The 17,125-nt window shown below is 50.0% G+C and overlaps 1 protein-coding gene across 10 annotated transcripts in view; it reads left to right on the top strand.

The window, feature by feature from the left end:
* The first annotated feature begins 197 nt into the window (after positions 1-197).
* LOC146501219 (kinesin-like protein KIF13B) overlaps positions 198-17,125 on the top strand; it is a 37,651-nt gene continuing 20,723 nt past the window's right edge. For 4 of the 10 annotated variants that reach the window (XM_085133781.1, XM_085133780.1, XM_085133778.1 and 1 more), the window contains exons 1-22: positions 199-337; positions 452-547; positions 786-868; positions 1,639-1,732; positions 6,134-6,216; positions 6,455-6,547; positions 7,957-8,137; positions 8,257-8,344; positions 8,419-8,553; positions 9,078-9,190; positions 9,737-9,848; positions 10,137-10,349; positions 10,429-10,539; positions 11,177-11,311; positions 11,454-11,584; positions 12,262-12,348; positions 12,477-12,667; positions 13,112-13,325; positions 13,414-13,576; positions 13,759-13,905; positions 14,640-14,789; positions 14,928-15,053. In XM_085133781.1, the coding sequence (XP_084989907.1) occupies positions 799-868; positions 1,639-1,732; positions 6,134-6,216; positions 6,455-6,547; positions 7,957-8,137; positions 8,257-8,344; positions 8,419-8,553; positions 9,078-9,190; positions 9,737-9,848; positions 10,137-10,349; positions 10,429-10,539; positions 11,177-11,311; positions 11,454-11,584; positions 12,262-12,348; positions 12,477-12,667; positions 13,112-13,325; positions 13,414-13,576; positions 13,759-13,905; positions 14,640-14,789; positions 14,928-15,053 (2,637 nt within the window). In that variant the 5' untranslated portion in view covers positions 199-337; positions 452-547; positions 786-798. Of the gene's footprint in view, positions 338-451; positions 548-785; positions 869-1,638; positions 5,950-6,061; positions 6,075-6,133; positions 6,217-6,454; positions 6,548-7,956; positions 8,138-8,256; positions 8,345-8,418; positions 8,554-9,077; positions 9,191-9,736; positions 9,849-10,136; positions 10,350-10,428; positions 10,540-11,176; positions 11,312-11,453; positions 11,585-12,261; positions 12,349-12,476; positions 12,668-13,111; positions 13,326-13,413; positions 13,577-13,758; positions 13,906-14,639; positions 14,790-14,927; positions 15,054-17,125 lie in introns of those variants that run through there. The other 6 variants (XM_085133779.1, XM_085133777.1, XM_085133784.1 and 3 more) reach the window with 5 other exon arrangements.

The raw sequence follows: 17,125 nt of genomic DNA, 5'->3' as shown, positions 1-17,125 counted from the left end.
CATTTATTGACGCGAAAATCTGTTCATGAGTAAAACAACGCCAAGTTTGGCTTATTTAATAGCGAGTGGGGCTGTTTCGCTAAATCATCCCAACATGCGCAGCTGGAAGGAGACGCGCAGACTCTACGACAGCTGCGACCACAGAGCGGCGCTCAATCCCGTCTCATAGCGACGGTCCGCGTGTGCGCGGAGCAGCTGACGGACTTGGAAGCTCTCTGACTTAAGTCTCGCAGCAAATCCCTTTAGCTGCGAGCTGACATGGCTTGACTGATTCCTGCGGGAAGTCTTCAGGAAATGCAACAGGTGGAGGAGCTGTGGTTGTGAACCCTGGACCATCGTAAGTGTTTCTTAGACCTTAAAGAGGCTTTCCACGCTGCTGTGTACAAGTGCCGCTTACTTTTATCGGCGGTAAATGTGGAAGTATTTAATCCTGTGCGCTGCTGTCATGCAGCCCTCATTAGCGTGCCCGGCTAGCTGCTGTGTGTCACTACTTGAAGGTGCCTGAGAGGAGAGGAGGGAGTCGGACGGGCGAACCACTGCGCACACGGTTAGTTTGCTACTCTGAACTATGGAGGGTTTATTTCTTTTATTTTACTTACCTTGTTATCTTCTCACGGTAGACTTCACCAGTCTGGAGTTAAAGTGATTTAGAAAATGAACGCAGTTTAATCGCTGTGTTCAGGTGTCACTCGGATAAATAAGTGTTATCTCACAATGTGTGATATTAAGTACACGCCAAGTCATTTCACGGGTGTTTTGGTTTGTTTTAAATTCATGTGACGCAGGTCAGGTGCCACCATGGATGACAACAGTGTCAGTGACTCCAATGTAAAGGTGGCTGTTCGTGTGCGGCCAATGAACAGGAGAGGTGAGTAAAACGGCTGCACTCGCAGGTTTCAATGAAGCCTTTTAAAGGCAACCTTCAAAGGGAAGTATCAGCCCTGCACTTCACCCATATCTGAGTTTGCTCTCGTTCAACTTTTGGTAAACAGTAAGGCTCAGTGCAGGGTTAGGTTTCCCCTCAAGCTCTGAAGTATACACGCACTTCTTATGTCTTTAAGCTTTGAATTCAAACATCGCAGAGACGTGTTTTGCGCACTGTCACTGGCCTAAATACTTCTGACAACAGCTGAGTGTCAGCTAACTGCAGCAGCAACTTTTGAACTTTTAAGTGTAGCTATCACTGTCTGATTAAGAGCCTCAAATGAAAGCTGATAATAAAGCATTTTAAAAGATAAAATACAACCTTGTGACTCATATGCCCTTACACCTACTCTGACAGGAAGTTGCTGCTCTGTCTCCGCCTTAAAATCCTTCCCGTGCAGGTAGGAATGAGGAAGAGAAGGTGTGAGCCTGGTTTTCCTTAGTGTCTGCACAGGGAGTCGTAAACTGGTCGTAGTGTTTGTGCAGGCCTGGATGAATCAGCCTCAATAAAACCTCTTCCTGCCTCCCTTTGTTGGCCTGTGTAAAGCTTATGGACACACACACGCATGCATGCCACCTGTTACTCTGCAGAGTGACTCGTCACTTTTAGGGAAAGTTATGACACCCAGTTTATGAGCTTCTGCTTTTAAACATTATGAAGACTGTGCAGCTTGTTTTTGGACATTTCACATGTTGTTTTTCTCCACTATCCAGAAAAAGACCTGAAAACCAAATGTGTGGTGGAGATGGATGGGAAGCAGACAGTCCTGCATCCAGCCCTCACCAGTATGAGCACAGCAGACCCCCGGTAAGCTGTTACATGGAAGGAAGTAGTCGTGAGTTTGAAGCCAACCTGTTTAAATTTCAGACACTTTGTGGTTTATTTTTTTCTCTGTTCCACTTTCACCACAACATCTAATCCTGCGTTGATCCTGTCCACAGTGGAGCCTCCCTGGTCAGCCAGTCAGTTTCTTGAGCTTCATCTCTTTATCAGGAAACATTGTTGAGCAGATGTGTCGGCTTGAGTCGCGTTGCTGGGGATCATCAATCCGATGACATCACACTAAGTAAACTTTAGTTAAGCAGCACGCCACGACTTGTTCAGCTGTGTTTCAGACGCGGTGATGGTGGAGCGTGACTTGGAGCTTGACCATAGGTGTGCTTCACAACGTGTTAAATTGAAATTTGCAGCATGGATCTAATAAACTGTTTTTTCTGTAGACTGATGATAAATCTTTGGCTGTGATTCAGAGCTGCAATTCCTTTGCTACTTCCTACCGTGCGATGTCGCTGTCACGATAGCCGCTGAAGAACATCCAGAGATTTAGGTTTGCGTCTTGTCCGCCGTCAGCAGGGACGGCTCCTTTGTTGGATAAGTATTGTCTCAGTGAATCAGCACCATACACACAGCGTCCAGGTCAGAAATGTGAGGCCAGTGCAAAAGTGGTGAGCAGGGCGTCGACGAGCTCTGTGAACGTTTCCTGTTTCTGTGAGTATTGACATCGTGGACGTGGCTCCACAACGTGAGATGATTGAAAGGCTGCCGCCATGTGAGGCCACCAGGTTCTCAGCTTCTCGGTCACATTAACCGAGCTTCATGCTGCATTTCTATTGGTTGGTTTGCAGAAGCAGAAGTTGTAATATGTGAATGTGACGACCAAAGTCACGTTCAGATGCACTCACCGATACAGCCACCTACATTTCTCACACTGACCCCCCCCGTGTGACCCCACAGAGGTCACACAGCCATTGCGGCAGCTGCAACGATCTCCTGGTCCAGCCGGAAATCCTACGTTCATGCTATCAGGGTAAAACCATGACATCATCAGGCCCTCTGCCTTACACAACAACTCTCTTCTCCTCATCTCTACATTTTAATGACTCTCCTGTTTATGAGGAGCTGTTTGCATTGGACAAGTGCAGACAGTTCAGTGAGATTCCTGGCTGTGCGTTGTGATGTGTATACAATACCAGGACTGACTGTATCACAGATTCACTCATTTAGTTACCGTCAGGTGAGTTTGGAGAGGATCTAACCAGCTTTTCAGGTTGGAAAAAGGCTCAAATCTAAAGCTCCACCCATCCTCCGTGGAAATCTCCCTCCGTGTCTTCGGCATCGTTACTCTTTACAAAGGGCGTGTGTCCGGCTCAGCCCTGCTCAGGTAGTCTGGCACACGTTTGAAGGAAGAAGCAAAGGGGAATGGTGTTTTCTGTAACTCCAGTCGTGTTTATGATGTCACACTGGTGCAGCGCGTTGCTGTGCACACAAAACTGTATTTGTTTTGATGGTTGAGTTTGCAGACCGATCCTCGTGTTGCAGTGAGCCGGACACTGAGATGTTCCCTGGAGGCCCTCGTTCAGGTTCCCCTGCTCAGCATGTGCCTCAGGGCAAACATGGATAAGTGAATCACTGCCTTTGTCAGGAGGAGTCTCATGTTTCACTGTGATTCTTTGCATTTTTTCATGCGTGTGTATCCGTGTGTTTCTTCTGTCCTGACACGCTTCAGCGCCGCTGTGTTTCCTCATTTGGGGCTCGGTACGAACACGTTTTACAGGCTGACAGAGGTCAGACGGGAACGGTGGTAAACTCATCTTTAACTCATGATAGATTTTACATGAACAAACTAACAAGAATCAACAGTATTGTTACTATAGAAGTGAACTTTATTCTTCCCAATGGAAGGCTTGACCTAATTTATCCAGTCGGTAAATTTGGTCTTTACAAAGCTTCAGCATTTCACATAATCTTCTCAAGTCTCGCGGACGTCTCCAAAACTTCCTGCTGACTGGAGTTAAACTGCTTTTTTAGCCTCTGTGGCCCAAACTGGTCTCCAGTCCTACCACTGCTGTGTCAATGGGACGTTACAAACGCTGCAGTCATTGTAGCGTGATGCTAATACGTTGGATTGTGACGCACAACCTGATGTTCAGCCTGGTCGCACTGTCAAACGTACAAATGCACACGATTGTTGGATTTGTATAAAATATCTGTATAACTCAATGTTGGCACTGACAGGGTGTTGATGCAAAGGCTGATCATGATTGGTCAGCTCCTGTAGGAGGGAACACATGCTACCATCATTATACAGTAGGATCATAATAAAGGGTGTAGCTGTAAAGCGATGATAGTGCCTGTTTAAAAAGCCTAAAGTGGCAGACCGGCGTGATCAGCTGATTTGATCACATTAGCCGTTTGCAGGTGTTTTGCTGTCAGCGTCTCTAACAGACGATTGTTTCGTGTTCGGCCAAAGTGTGGAAAGCATCAGCATCTGTGTCTGTAGTTCTGCAGTTTCCCTGTTTGCTGTGAAGAGGACGGCCTCTTCTGTGAAGTCTGTGCTCGGTCAGCTCACTGCCTGATGGTTCAGCTGATTTGCTTCAGGGGTGTTAATGTGTCCCAGCAGCCGGGGAGGCTGCAGCCCAGCAGGGCTGTCAGATTAACGAGGCCCTGTTCCTGCTTTAACCTCCGTGGACCTGCTAGGAGGTTAGGACGTCCACATATGTGGACGTCACATTTTGGGTTATTTAGACCAAAATACTCAGTCTTGCTCTTCGAGAGCCTGATATCCACTTACGAGGACATTATGCTGCTACTGTTCTATCGAAATTTAAATTAATATCCTGATATGTGGCTCTGATTTTTCTTAGAAACACAAATTAGGTAAAAACAAAAAACCTGTTGATTCTTTGTTTTTCGGTTCATCAGGTCCCGATCAGCCCAAATATCAAAGAGAAATTAAAATGCTGCTGAGGAAGAGTTCAGGTCTGAGGAGGTTGATGCTGTGGGAGGACTCAGTTATTTTCATGAAGTTCCTCGTCTGCTCTAAGAGAACATTTAATATATAAGATCTGATAAGAAAACACCACCTGGGATGATTTTAAAACTTCATGATTTAATTTTGTGTCTTCACTATGACGTCTCCATTTTTTATTTGTAAATACTGGTTGTATGAAGCCAGACTTTGATCACAGACTTGCTGACGTACCGTCGTCCTGCTTTAGTGATTCCAGTTATCTCAGGAATGTCCTCACGTCCCAGGAGAGAGCAGGACTACAGGCTGCTGTCATGGACCAGCCGAGTCTCACACAGGGAGGCCTTGTTGTGTGTGTGTGTGTGTGTGTGTGTGTGTGTGTGTGTGTGTGTGTGTGTGTGTGTGTGTGTGTGTGTGTGTGTGTGTGTGTGTGTGTGTGTGTGTGTGTGTGTGTGTGTGTGTGTGTGTGTGTGTGTGTGTGTGTGTGTGACCTTTACTTTTAGTGACTCAGTGTGGCTCAAAATGCTGCCATATTGTTGCGTGTCAGACTTGTGTGTTGTCAGTGTTGTTTTGCTTGTATGGGGTGATTGTGCTGTTATGTGATTGGCTTGTGCTTCCTCCTGTGTGGCGGGCACGTGTGCTCCCTGCAGTTTGACGCTCAGGCTTTGGTTTGAGTGCAGTGAGCAGGTTGGTGGTTGTATTTGAGCTCGCGTGTCTGCAGATGGGGGCAGCGTCACGTCTGAGCCGGAGTCCTGATGTAGCTCGAGCTTTGCCTTAAAGCAGGATGTGGATCATTTTGCTGTTTCAGTTGTTCGGGGGACCGCTGCCTTTGATCAGCTGACCGTCCACACACCCGCCTCTGCTCAGCAGCTCCCCAGCGTGGAGCTCGTTGAGCTCAGCCTTGAAGATACCATCTGCACTGAGCTTCCTCTTCTTGGAGGTTTGCACAGCCGTCTTCCAACCGGCTGCAGACAGGAAAGCCTCAGTTTTCCTTCAGTCCTGCTGCTTTTCTGCTTTCTCAGAAAAACAAGTGGAACAGCCAATATGGAAGCTCGTCAACGGACATCAGCCCAAATGTTTCACAGCTGCAGCACAAATCCCAGTCAAACCTGTTGTCAGCCTGTTTCCAGTGAGACAACAACAGGAAACTGATTCTGTGTTTTTAGCACTTGGTTGCAGGAAAACAAGTTTTTAAAGTAGACTCTTGTTTCTCTATAACACACATCCGTGCTTACTCAGTGGATGTTTGTTAAACGCGACCAAAGGTTCGAATAAGGTCAGTTCATGTGCGTGTGCGTGTGCACGTGTGTGTCTGTGTGGTCAAAGGTTTTACTGAGAATTAAGTTTAAATATCAGTAACAACTTTGTTTCTTCTTCTCTGTCTGCAGGAATCAGCCGAAGGTAAATATGATGTGATGGAGTTATTAGTCACACATTTATGGTCCGTGTGCACGTTACAGACGTGTCGCGTGTTTTCTGCAGGTCTTTGCGTACGACTACTGTTTCTGGTCTATGGACGACTCTCAGAAAGACAAGTTTGCAGGTTGGTACGTTTTCACAGTGGTTCATGTCCGTCTGTTCACAAACGTCTCCTGATACTCTGAACTATTGATGGAGCTGAGCGACCCTGGGGGGGCTGGGATGACCGTGGGGGGGCTGGGATGAAGGGGTTACACACGGCGTCACACTCAGTCTGAAAACAGCAGAATTGTTCTTCCTGTCATCTCGTTCGTGTTAAGTTTGTCTGATTTCAGCAGTTACAGTGTGAGTTTCGTGTGCAGGGCAGGACGTGGTGTTCCAGTGCCTGGGGGAGAGTCTGCTGGACAACGCCTTCATGGGCTACAACGCCTGCATCTTTGCTTACGGGCAGACGGGTAACATTTCACAACAACAACTTTAAAATAAGAGGAGCTGCACATCCTACCGCAGCATCACGTTTCCATTTGTACGAGAATCATCGCTCCTGCGTCAGATTTGAATGAAGCGACTTGAATCTGAACAGGATTTGACTGTTTGTGACGTTTAGTTCTCAGTAGTTTGGGTCAAGCTTAGTTTCTGTACTTCACAGCGCAGTAACCTGTTTCACACGGTTTCTGTCTGATTGCAGAGTGTCTCCTGACACACGTGGGTGCTGACCTGTTGCACATATTGGCTCTGGAGGAAAGCGACGGCACATCTTACTCTCGCGGCACGCTCTGCCTGTTTGGTGTCTTTGACTTCGTACATGATGAAGTCCTGATGCTGTGGCTGATGTTGTCAGGACGGCATCTTCTTTGCCATTTTTCCATCTCTGAACCAAAACAAGTAGATGAACTTTTGATTAACGGGCGATGCAGGCTCAGCCCCGCCCACAGCTCCCGTCAGCCTCGTCTGTCAAACAGCTGCAGGGTTCAACACAAGCCTGGCTCAGCAGCCCCCCCTCTGTGGCTGTATCCCGAAGTCAGGGTCTGCAGCCTCAACGATCCTCAAGGGCCGCGTACTCAAAGACCGCTAAGGCCGGAAGTGCGAGGCTTGTGAAATGGGCGGTCTAGCCTCCGTCGCGCTGCCCAGGTTGCCTAGCAACCATGATACTAACAGCTGGAAACATTTCATACAGCTTTGTTTGACAGAAATGAAGGAGAAAATCTTTTGTTCATTTGTTTGTTTCTACGTGAGCTTTGATCATTCTCTGATTAAGCTCAGCTATTGAACGGCGTATATTTTAAAGTAAAGGCTTTAAAACCAAGTTAGTACAAACGTCACTAATGTCACATGACTTTGCCGACATGTGGCCAACAGGAATGTTTTAATGGTCTTCGTTATTAAACATTTGAACATAAATAAGTGACATAATATTCAGTACTTACTTAAAGTTTACTCTTCAGGCGCCCCTCATCCGCTGGTTTTTTCAGCAAAATTATCCACACCCACCGCCGCGCTATGCATTCTGGGATATGTTGGGCCACGAAGTCTACACCGCCACGTCCTTAAAATTCAGGGAAATGAAGGACGCATTTGAGGGCCGCATTTCGAGCAGCCTTTGAATTGGGACAGCCTTCGTCGCGTCGCTGTGACGTAATCGGCCTTAAAATGCGGCCTTTAAGGCTGCAGACCCTGGATTGGGACACGGCCTGTGATTACAAATGAATAACATGGATGCTGTTTGAGACCTTCACGCTCACGTGTCACACATGAAGCGCTCTCACCTGACTGTATGATCCTGATACCAGCTTTAGCTGCAGCGCTCTGTGTTGAATGATCAGTGATTCGCTCTCTCACTGGCGTCTGGATTGTTTGTCTTCAGGCTCTGGGAAGTCGTACACCATGATGGGCTCATCGGAGCAGCCCGGTCTTATCCCTCGACTCTGCAGCTCGCTGTTCAGCAGGACTGAGACGGAGGCCCGTGAAGGGGAGAGCTTCACCGTGGAGGTGTCCTACATGGAGATTTACAACGAGAAGGTCCGAGACCTGCTCGACCCGAAGGGGTGAGATGCCGAGAGCCTCGCTCGTCGTTCTGCCGGGATGTTGGAATAACGTTCAGGGTGCTGAACACGTCCGGGCAGCTGAAGCACTCAAAGCTGTGACTGTCTCCTTATTTCTGCAGAAGCCGACAAGCGCTGAGAGTCCGAGAGCACAAAGTTTTGGGGCCTTACGTGGACGGTCTCTCCCGCCTGGCGGTGACCAGCTACAAGGTAAACCTACTGTTTGTCTCTTTACTGCATCGGGACCAGAAAGTAAAAACGCTGCAGACGTGTTTGTTCAACAGGACATCGAGTCTCTGATGTCGGAGGGGAATAAGTCTCGCACAGTGGCGGCCACAAACATGAATGAAGAGAGCAGCAGGTCGCACGCCGTGTTCAACATCATCCTCACGCACACGCTCGCGGACCTGCGGTCTGGGGTAAGGACACGCTCGCGTGTGCACGCCGTCGCTTTGCAGCTGATGTTTCAGGTATTGGCTCGAGTTCACGTGAAATGTGTCCGAACATACAGCTGATCCTCAGTCGACCAGCCACACCTGCATCGCACTGTGCAAAAGTCTTGAGCCAGCCCTCGTGCATATTTGACTTGGACAGCGGTCAGGTACCAGGACTGGACTCAAAGAGTGATGCAAACATCTGGAGGAACTTATTTCTTTGTTTATTGTGTTGTTAAGCCACCAACACGACCTGTTATGAAGAGTATAAACACTCCTGTCGGTGTCTGTCGGCACTTTGCTGTCAGCATCCTGACACAAACGCATCATGTGTCATTTTTCAGTTACATCTATAAAAAAGGAATAAAATAATAATTTGCGTCAACATTTGCGACACCCAGATGTTTTTATCCGTCTTTTGTCTGTGAATCGCTGCTTCTGTTGAGTCGTTCTCGTTCAAAGCTGAGAGATTGCAGCTCGATGAGCTCCTCGTCGTGTGTTTGCTGCAGACGAGCGGCGAGAAGGTGAGCAAGCTGAGTCTGGTGGATCTGGCTGGAAGTGAGCGGGCAGCGAAGACTGGAGCTGCAGGGGAGCGTCTCAAAGAAGGCAGCAACATCAACAAGTGAGTCAAATCAACCTGTGATGCTGACAGTCGACGGTTTTACTGCTGTTTGTCTCCAGGCTAGAGCCGAGGTGTCCGCCTCCAGGCCTCGAGGCCGGTGTCCTGCAGGTTTTAGATGATGAGCCAACACAGCTGATTTAAAGGCTAAATGACCTCCTCAGCATGTTGTGTAGTTCTCCAGAGGCCTGGTAATGACCCAGGTGTGATTCAGGTGTGCTGACCGAGGGTGAGACAGCGGCCTCGAGGCCTGGAGTTCCTCGGCTCTAGAGCCTCCAGACAGCCGTGTTTGTTTGAAGTTACTGGAAACTTGTTTCTCTGCATCTCTGAGCATCTTAGTGCTGAAGCAGCTCTGATGTGTGTAGCCTGCTATTGGGGCACCAGTGTGAACGCCTAAAGCATATTTTAGTTTCTGCAATTAAAGATGTTTTGCAGAAGCGCGTCGGCGTTCGTCTTTGAGTCTGTGCTTCGCTCCGTCGTTTGAAGCTGAGATTGTTCAGGTGTGGACTAATCTCAGCATCACAAGCCTGTCTCTGTGCCTCCCTGCAGATCTCTCAGCACTCTGGGTTTAGTCATCTCTGCCTTGGCTGACCACGGAGCAGGCAAGAACAAGAGCAAGTTTGTCCCCTACAGAGACTCTGTGCTCACCTGGCTGCTCAAGGTACAAGAAAGGAGCTTTGTTTTCAAGTATGCAGCCTCAGATCGCTCTGCAGACTCACATCAGAGGCATTTCTTTAGCCTCAAATTAATTTTGTGACGTTTCAAGGCTCTGCTGTTTGTTTCTTTAGTTCTGCTCAGTTTGCAAAAGGCTCCATTTACCAGCTTTGCATTGTAATGGTGTGAACTGTTGTTTCCCCAACATGCTCATAAGTCATTGTGCTTAATTATGTCACTGTAATGCTCAGTTTGGGGTTAGTAACTGAATTTAAGGCGATGTTCGTACCCGCAGGACAGCCTCGGAGGGAACAGTCGCACCGCCATGGTGGCCACTATCAGCCCAGCGGCAGACAACTACGATGAGACGCTGTCCACTCTTCGTTACGCCGACCGGGCCAAGAACATCGTCAACCACGCCGTGGTGAACGAAGACCCCAATGCAAGGATCATCCGCGAGCTACGAGAGGAAGTGGAGAAGCTGAAGGAGCAGCTCACCGAGGCGGAGGTTTGGCCTCGTTCAGCCTGAACATTATGGGTAATGATGACACATGTCCAGAGTCTGATGAAGCTGCTGTCACTCTCAGTCCATGAAGGCCCCCGAGCTCAAGGAGCGCCTGGAGGAGTCGGAGAAACTGATCCAAGACATGACGGTCACCTGGGAGGACAAGCTTAGGAAAACAGAGGCCGTTGCACAGGTAGCAACACGCAAACACACAAGACCGCATACAAAACACGTCACCGTGGCTTTCTGATAGCGTTTAAATCCTCAGTGTTTGGAGTCATCAGCCAACGCTCGAAGGCTTTGACAGGAAGGTGTAAACAAATTAAATGATGGGATTTGACCAACGCTGAGACAGACAGTCCTGCACACACGGCCGTGCTGTCGGTCACATCGTTCTATGAAATGGGCCAAAAGACGCCAACAGCACAGCTAAGAGGGTTAGCAACTTCAGTCAGCTGTTTGTCGCCTCGCTGGGAGAGGGTTGCATCCCCAACCTCTGCGCTTAGTGTTCAAATGGATGCAGAGGTTTGAAATGAACTGAAAGCATCGATAAGTGGTGGTAGTCATGGTAACGGTGTCATTGTAGCAGCCCGTAGACCTGCAGCCTCAAGTGGCCGTTAGAGGAACTGCAGCTTAACGCTTCAGTTTTCAGGACACGCTGAATACATTATTTTTCCATCTCTGTCCAGAGATCAATTCATTTATTGACACATGTCATCAGTCTGTTTTGTTCATGGAGATTATGTTCAGCATCAGCCACTTCTCTTTCATCAAGCAGCTACAGATCAGAACAGTCGCTCGGTTGTTGTTGAACGTGACGTTCTCTGCAGGAGCGTCAGCGGCAGTTGGAGAGCCTGGGCATTTCTCTGCAGTCGTCTGGTATCCGAGTGCTCGACGATAAGTGCTACCTGGTCAACCTCAACGCCGACCCCGCCCTCAACGAGCTGCTGGTCTACTACCTAAAAGTACTAAGAACTCACCATCCTAAATCGAGTTGCTGCCATTTGATTGGCTGATTAGATGTTTGCATTAACAGCAGATGTGCTCAGGTGCAGCTGTTTAGCTTGTGTTAGCGTTCAGATTGTTGACCATTTGTTGTGTATCCAGGATCACACGCGCGTGGGCTCAGCCGACTCACAGGACATCCAGCTGTGTGGGATGGCCATCCAGGCAGAACACTGTGTCATCGACGTCACAGAGAGCCACGGCGTGGTGCTCACTCCTCACCGCAGTGCTAAGTATGTAGCTAGCCGTGACAAACGATACTGCAGAAGACCAGCTCATTGCAATGCTCACATTGTGCTCGCAAAGCTGCGTTCAGTTTGGATTGCAGGTCAATCTCACAGCTGCAGACAACATCCTGCAAAATGCCTTAAATGTGAGCAGCAGTGACGAGCATCGTGCACCCAGCACTTTGGTGACAGCAGCTGTGTTCTGTTTAACAGCTTCATATTTGTCCAGTGTTATTGTTTCCGTCCATGTTGGTCATTGATCACGTGCAGCAAACTCCGGTTATATGGACCGGCTGCATGTGGAAACCCTGCGTTGATTTGAGTTAAATCTGCATTTGTGTGGCTGCTTATGTCAGACGGAGTGAATCCATCTCAGGAAAAGATGCCCTGGGTTTGTGCTCTGTAGCAGAGCACCAGGATGCACCAGGATGCACCAGGATGCACCAGGATGCTCCAGGATGCACCAGGATGCTCCAGGATGCACCAGGATGCTCCAGGATGCTCCAGGATGCACCAGGATGCACCAGGATACTCCAGGCCCGACTGAAATAAATGTTTTTATGAGTTGAATCAGAGCCGCGTGCTCTAATAATAATGCAACAACCTAAAACTATACTTAATATTTCTGGGAGAGTTCATTTGTTTCTGTAGATGCACATCAAATGTTTGCTTCGTCTCTGCAGGACGTACGTGAACGGCGCCGAGGTCGTGAACCCCGTGCAGCTTCACCATGGCGACAGGATCCTGTGGGGGAACAACCACTTTTTCAGGTGTGTGTTTGAACCTGGATCTGCGGCGTCGACATTTGTTACACGTGGTAACAAAGTGTTTCTCTTTCGCTCTGCGATGCTTCCTCTTTGTCCAACTCGCTCGTTCCTCTTTCAACACGCGAGCACAGGATCAACCTGCCCAGGCAAAAGCTGCCAAAGGGGGGCGAGGACGAGGAGGACGCCGCGATGACAAAGTGTTCGAGCAGCGACTGTGTGGAGGTCGGCGAGCTGGATGCGTACAGCGACGTGTCGAGCGAGAGGAGCTTCGGCTACGAGTTCGCCCAGGCCGAGGTCATGATGAAAGGCGTGTGGAACAACGGTGAGTCACAGAGGGGCGGATGCTTTCTCAAAATGTTACCTTCAAATCGTAACATTGTTGTGAATGATCAGTTATTTGTTAGATGAGCTAATAAAAGCTGTTTGTTTTGTTCTTTTTTATTTTTTGACCTAAAAGGAGAAAAATATCGTTTTGTTGATATCCTGTCACTTCAAACTTGGCAGGTGTGCTGCTGGGAAATAATATTTATATAATTTATTTATTATTATTTATATAATAAATAATGTGAAGAGCAGCCAAAGTCAGATACAATAACTTCACTGTCTTACAGGCAAAAGCAGTTCTGACTGGGTTTTATCTGTTAGTGGTTTGAGTGTTTATCAGCGTTTGTGTGTCTGCAAAGCTTCCAGCCACCGACTCTCACACTCAGTGTGTCTTTAATAAAAGCCAGAATAATCGGTGTCTCCTCCTCGTGTCCTCCTGCAGACCCGTTGCAGTCGGTGTTGCAGACGCTGGAGAAGCAGCACCAGGAGGAGAAGCGCTGCGCTCTGGAGCGCCAGAAGCAGATGTATGAACAGGAGCTGCAGCAGCTCCGCCAGCGAGTCACCCCCGAGAAACCGGCGGGCGTCCCGGGCGGTGCTGCTGCCGCCGTGTTGTCAGCCAGCTCAAACAAACGTGTGCGCCGCTGGAGCGAGGACAGGTGGCGCTACGCTGTTCTCTCCGTCGGTCAAAGAAGAAATCTCGGAGCGTCTGCTGTGTGGCTGACTCATCGTGTCTTTGTGTTGCAGAGAGGCCATGATAACCCGCAGCCTGCGGCGCCTCAAAGAGCAGATCGTTCGGGCTCGGCTGTTGGCTCAGGAGGCCGGCTTCATTGCTGAGGAGCTCAACAAAAGGACGGAGTATCTGGTCACTCTGCAGATCCCGGCCGCCAACCTGGACGCCAACAGAAAGGTACAGCAGGGTGACGTCGGCTGCTTTAAAACAAACAGCCTGTTAAAGAGAAGGTGATGACGAAGGCTTCAGTTTGTGTTGAAATGATGTTTCAGTCCTCTGGGATTGAACTTGTAAAGCCGTAACCGACTGTGAGGATGGAAATGCTGACAGGGTCACGTTTGGTTTTCCTGTCGCCGCAGCGCGACGCAGTGCTGAGCGAGCCGGCCATCCAGGTGCGGCGTAAAGGCAAAGGGAAGCAGATCTGGGCTCTGGAGAAGATGGAGAACCGGCTGGTGGACATGAGGGACCTGTACCAGGAGTGGAAGGAGCTGGACGAAGACAATCCAGTGAGTGGAGACACGAACTAGAACGACCACAAACAGGACGCATCAAAAACTGATGAAGCCACGCAGCAGGGACGCTCATTAGTCAGAGTGAAGTATACGCTCGTTTGTGGGGAAGCTGGGAACAAAAAACATAACATGTGAGAAACGGAGAAATAAAAATGTTTTTGCAGAACTTTGACTTTGCTGACAGCAGCAGACTACATGAAAGCTGTGATTGAGGTTAAAGTTTTCACTAAGTGAACGTCTCGTAACCTGATAAGGTAACAATAACCTGAGTATTAGAGCTGCGGCTCTGATGTCAGTGTGACAGCCGGTGGCGTCCACCTCCAGGCCTCGAGGGCCGCAGTCCTGCAGGCTTTAGATGTCCTTGACCCAACAGGCGGATTTAAGGACTAAATGACCTCAACATGTCCTGAAGTTCTCCAGAGGCTGCTAATGAACTCAGGTGATTCAGGTGTGTTGACCCAGGGCGAGATCTGAAACCTGAAGGACACCTCGAGGCCTAGAGGTGGCTGAGCCTGGTGTAGGTTAAACTCTTATAGCAGCTTGAAGGAGCAGATTTCATCTTTCACTCAGTTTGTTGGAAATGAAACAGCAGAAGAAGAAGAGCGGGTGTTTCGATCTGCAGTCCGTCCAGTCTGCCTGTTGAGGTTTTCTCTCTCTGTGGTTGGTGCAGATGTTTGGGTGGATGATTATACGTCCTCACTAACTCTTGCTTCCTTTCCCCGATCGAGGTGATGCGCTCCTACTTCAAACGGGCCGACCCGTTTTTCGATGAGCAGGAGAATCACAGCCTGATCGGCGTGGCCAACGTCTTCCTGGCCTGTTTGTTCCACGATGTCAAACTGCAGTACGCGGTGCCCATCATCAACCAGAAGGGAGAGGTACGATTGTTCTGGGTTTACGCCGGCATCTCGCCACCATGTTTTTCCCACTGATGAACTGTGTGAACTCACCTGCACAGCACCAAACGCACAGTGAGCAGCTAGCTGATGGTGCTGAAATGCCCGTGTGTGTTTCAGGTGGCAGGTCGGCTTCACGTCGAAGTGTGGCGTGGTACAGGGAGCTGTGAAGAGGAAGGTGGAGGCGGTCCTGACAAGCAGCTGAGCGGCACAGATGGAGATCATGAGCGCAGACTCCGCTGCGTGGTGAGATGATTTCAGTTTCTTTAACAGGTCCAGCAAACGCTGCAGAAACCCACCGTGCCCCTCCCAAACGCTGCAGAAACCCACCGTGCCCCTCCCAAACGCTGCAGAAACCCACCGTGCCCCTCCCAAACGCTGCAGAAACCCACTGTGCCCCTCCCAAACGCTGCAGAAACCCACCGTGCCCCTCCCAAACGCTGCAGAAACCCACCGTGCCCCTCCCAAACGCTGCAGAAACCCACCGTGCCCCTCCCAAACGCTGCAGAAACCCACCGTGCCCCTCCCAAACGCTGCAGAAACCCACCGTGCCCCTCCCAAACGCTGCAGAAACCCACTGTGCCCCTCCCAAACGCTGCAGAAACCCACCGTGCCCCTCCCAAACGCTGCAGAAACCCACCGTGCCCCTCCCAAACGCTGCAGAAACCCACCGTGTCCTCTCCCAAACGCTGCAGAAACCCACCGTGTCCTCTCCCAAACACTGCAGAAACCCACTGTGCCCCTCCCAAACGCTGCAGAAACCCACCGTGCCCCTCCCAAACGCTGCAGAAACCCACCGTGTCCTCTCCCAAACGCTGCAGAAACCCACCGTGCCCCTCCCAAACGCTGCAGAAACCCACCGTGCCCCTCCCAAACACTGCAGAAACCCACCGTGCCCCTCCCAAACGCTGCAGAAACCCACCGTGTCCTCTCCCAAACGCTGCAGAAACCCACCGTGTCCTCTCCCAAACGCTGCAGAAACCCACCGTGCCCCTCCCAAATGCTGCAGAAACCCACCGTGTCCTCTCCCAAACGCTGCAGAAACCCACCGTGCCCCTCCCAAATGCTGCAGAAACCCACCGTGTCCTCTCCCAAACGCTGCAGAAACCCACCGTGCCCCTCCCAAACGCTGCAGAAACCCACCGTGCCCCTCCCAAACGCTGCAGAAACCCACCGTGCCCCTCCCAAACGCTGCAGAAACCCACCGTGTCCTCTCCCAAACACTGCAGAAACCCACCGTGTCCTCTCCCAAACGCTGCAGAAACCCACCGTGCCCCTCCCAAACGCTGCAGAAACCCACCGTGTCCCCTCCCAAACGCTGCAGAAACCCACCGTGTCCTCTCCCAAACGCTGCAGAAACCCACCGTGCCCCTCCCAAACGCTGCAGAAACCCACTGTGCCCCTCCCAAACGCTGCAGAAACCCACCGTGCCCCTCCCAAACGCTGCAGAAACCCACCGTGTCCCCTCCCAAACGCTGCAGAAACCCACCGTGTCCTCTCCCAAACGCTGCAGAAACCCACCGTGTCCCTCCCAAACGCTGCAGAAACCCACTGTGCCCCTCCCAAACGCTGCAGAAACCCACCGTGTCCTCTCCCAAACGCTGCTAGTTATAATGCCCCCTCTGCAGGACATAAAGTCCTGCCTGTTGTAGGTCTCCACTTAAAGCGCGTGTTTCTGCCCCGTATGATGGAGCCGGATGACTCGTGTGAAGTGCGGCACGTTTACTTAACTTTAGCTCGTCAAAGGAGCTTACAAAGAAAAGTGTCTGGACTTCTTTAAGTTACTTGAAGACGTTTCACCTTCATCCGAGAAGCTTCTTCAGTTCTAAGGTCAAATGGTGGAGAGTCCCAGATATAAACCTAGTGGGAGTTTCCCCCCACAGAGGGACAAAAGGACCCCCTGATGATCCTCTAATCGTCTGAGCCAAGGTGTGGAACTGGGTGTGGGTCCCAATCAGCCAGAGTTTCGGGTGATCTCATTGTGAAACCTGGCCCCACCTTATCATGTGATGTCCTGAGGTCAGATGGCCCAGGGTGTGAGTGGGCGTTAAGGCGTCTGGGAAGGATCTCAAAACTGGATTATAGATGGCAGAGAGTTGGTGTCGTAAGCCCCGCCTCTGTTCAAAGATGGTCGCTCACAGTGGACATAGATGCTTCTTTCACTCCTCTTTCAAACCATCTGTCCTCTCTGTCCAACATGTGAACATTGGCATCCTCAAAGAGTGACCTTTGACCTTTAGATGCAGATGGACAGCTGAATCTTGTCCTGTGGAGGTGGCTCTTCTGTGTTGTGCCATGCGCTTGTGAAGTGGCTGTTT

Source organism: Neolamprologus multifasciatus, chromosome 15, assembly GCF_963576455.1.
Source record: "Neolamprologus multifasciatus chromosome 15, fNeoMul1.2, whole genome shotgun sequence".
Classification (NCBI taxonomy): Eukaryota; Metazoa; Chordata; class Actinopteri; order Cichliformes; family Cichlidae; genus Neolamprologus; species Neolamprologus multifasciatus.
Note: the sequence above shows the minus strand (reverse complement) of the source record. Positions and strands in the feature narration are given on the sequence as shown.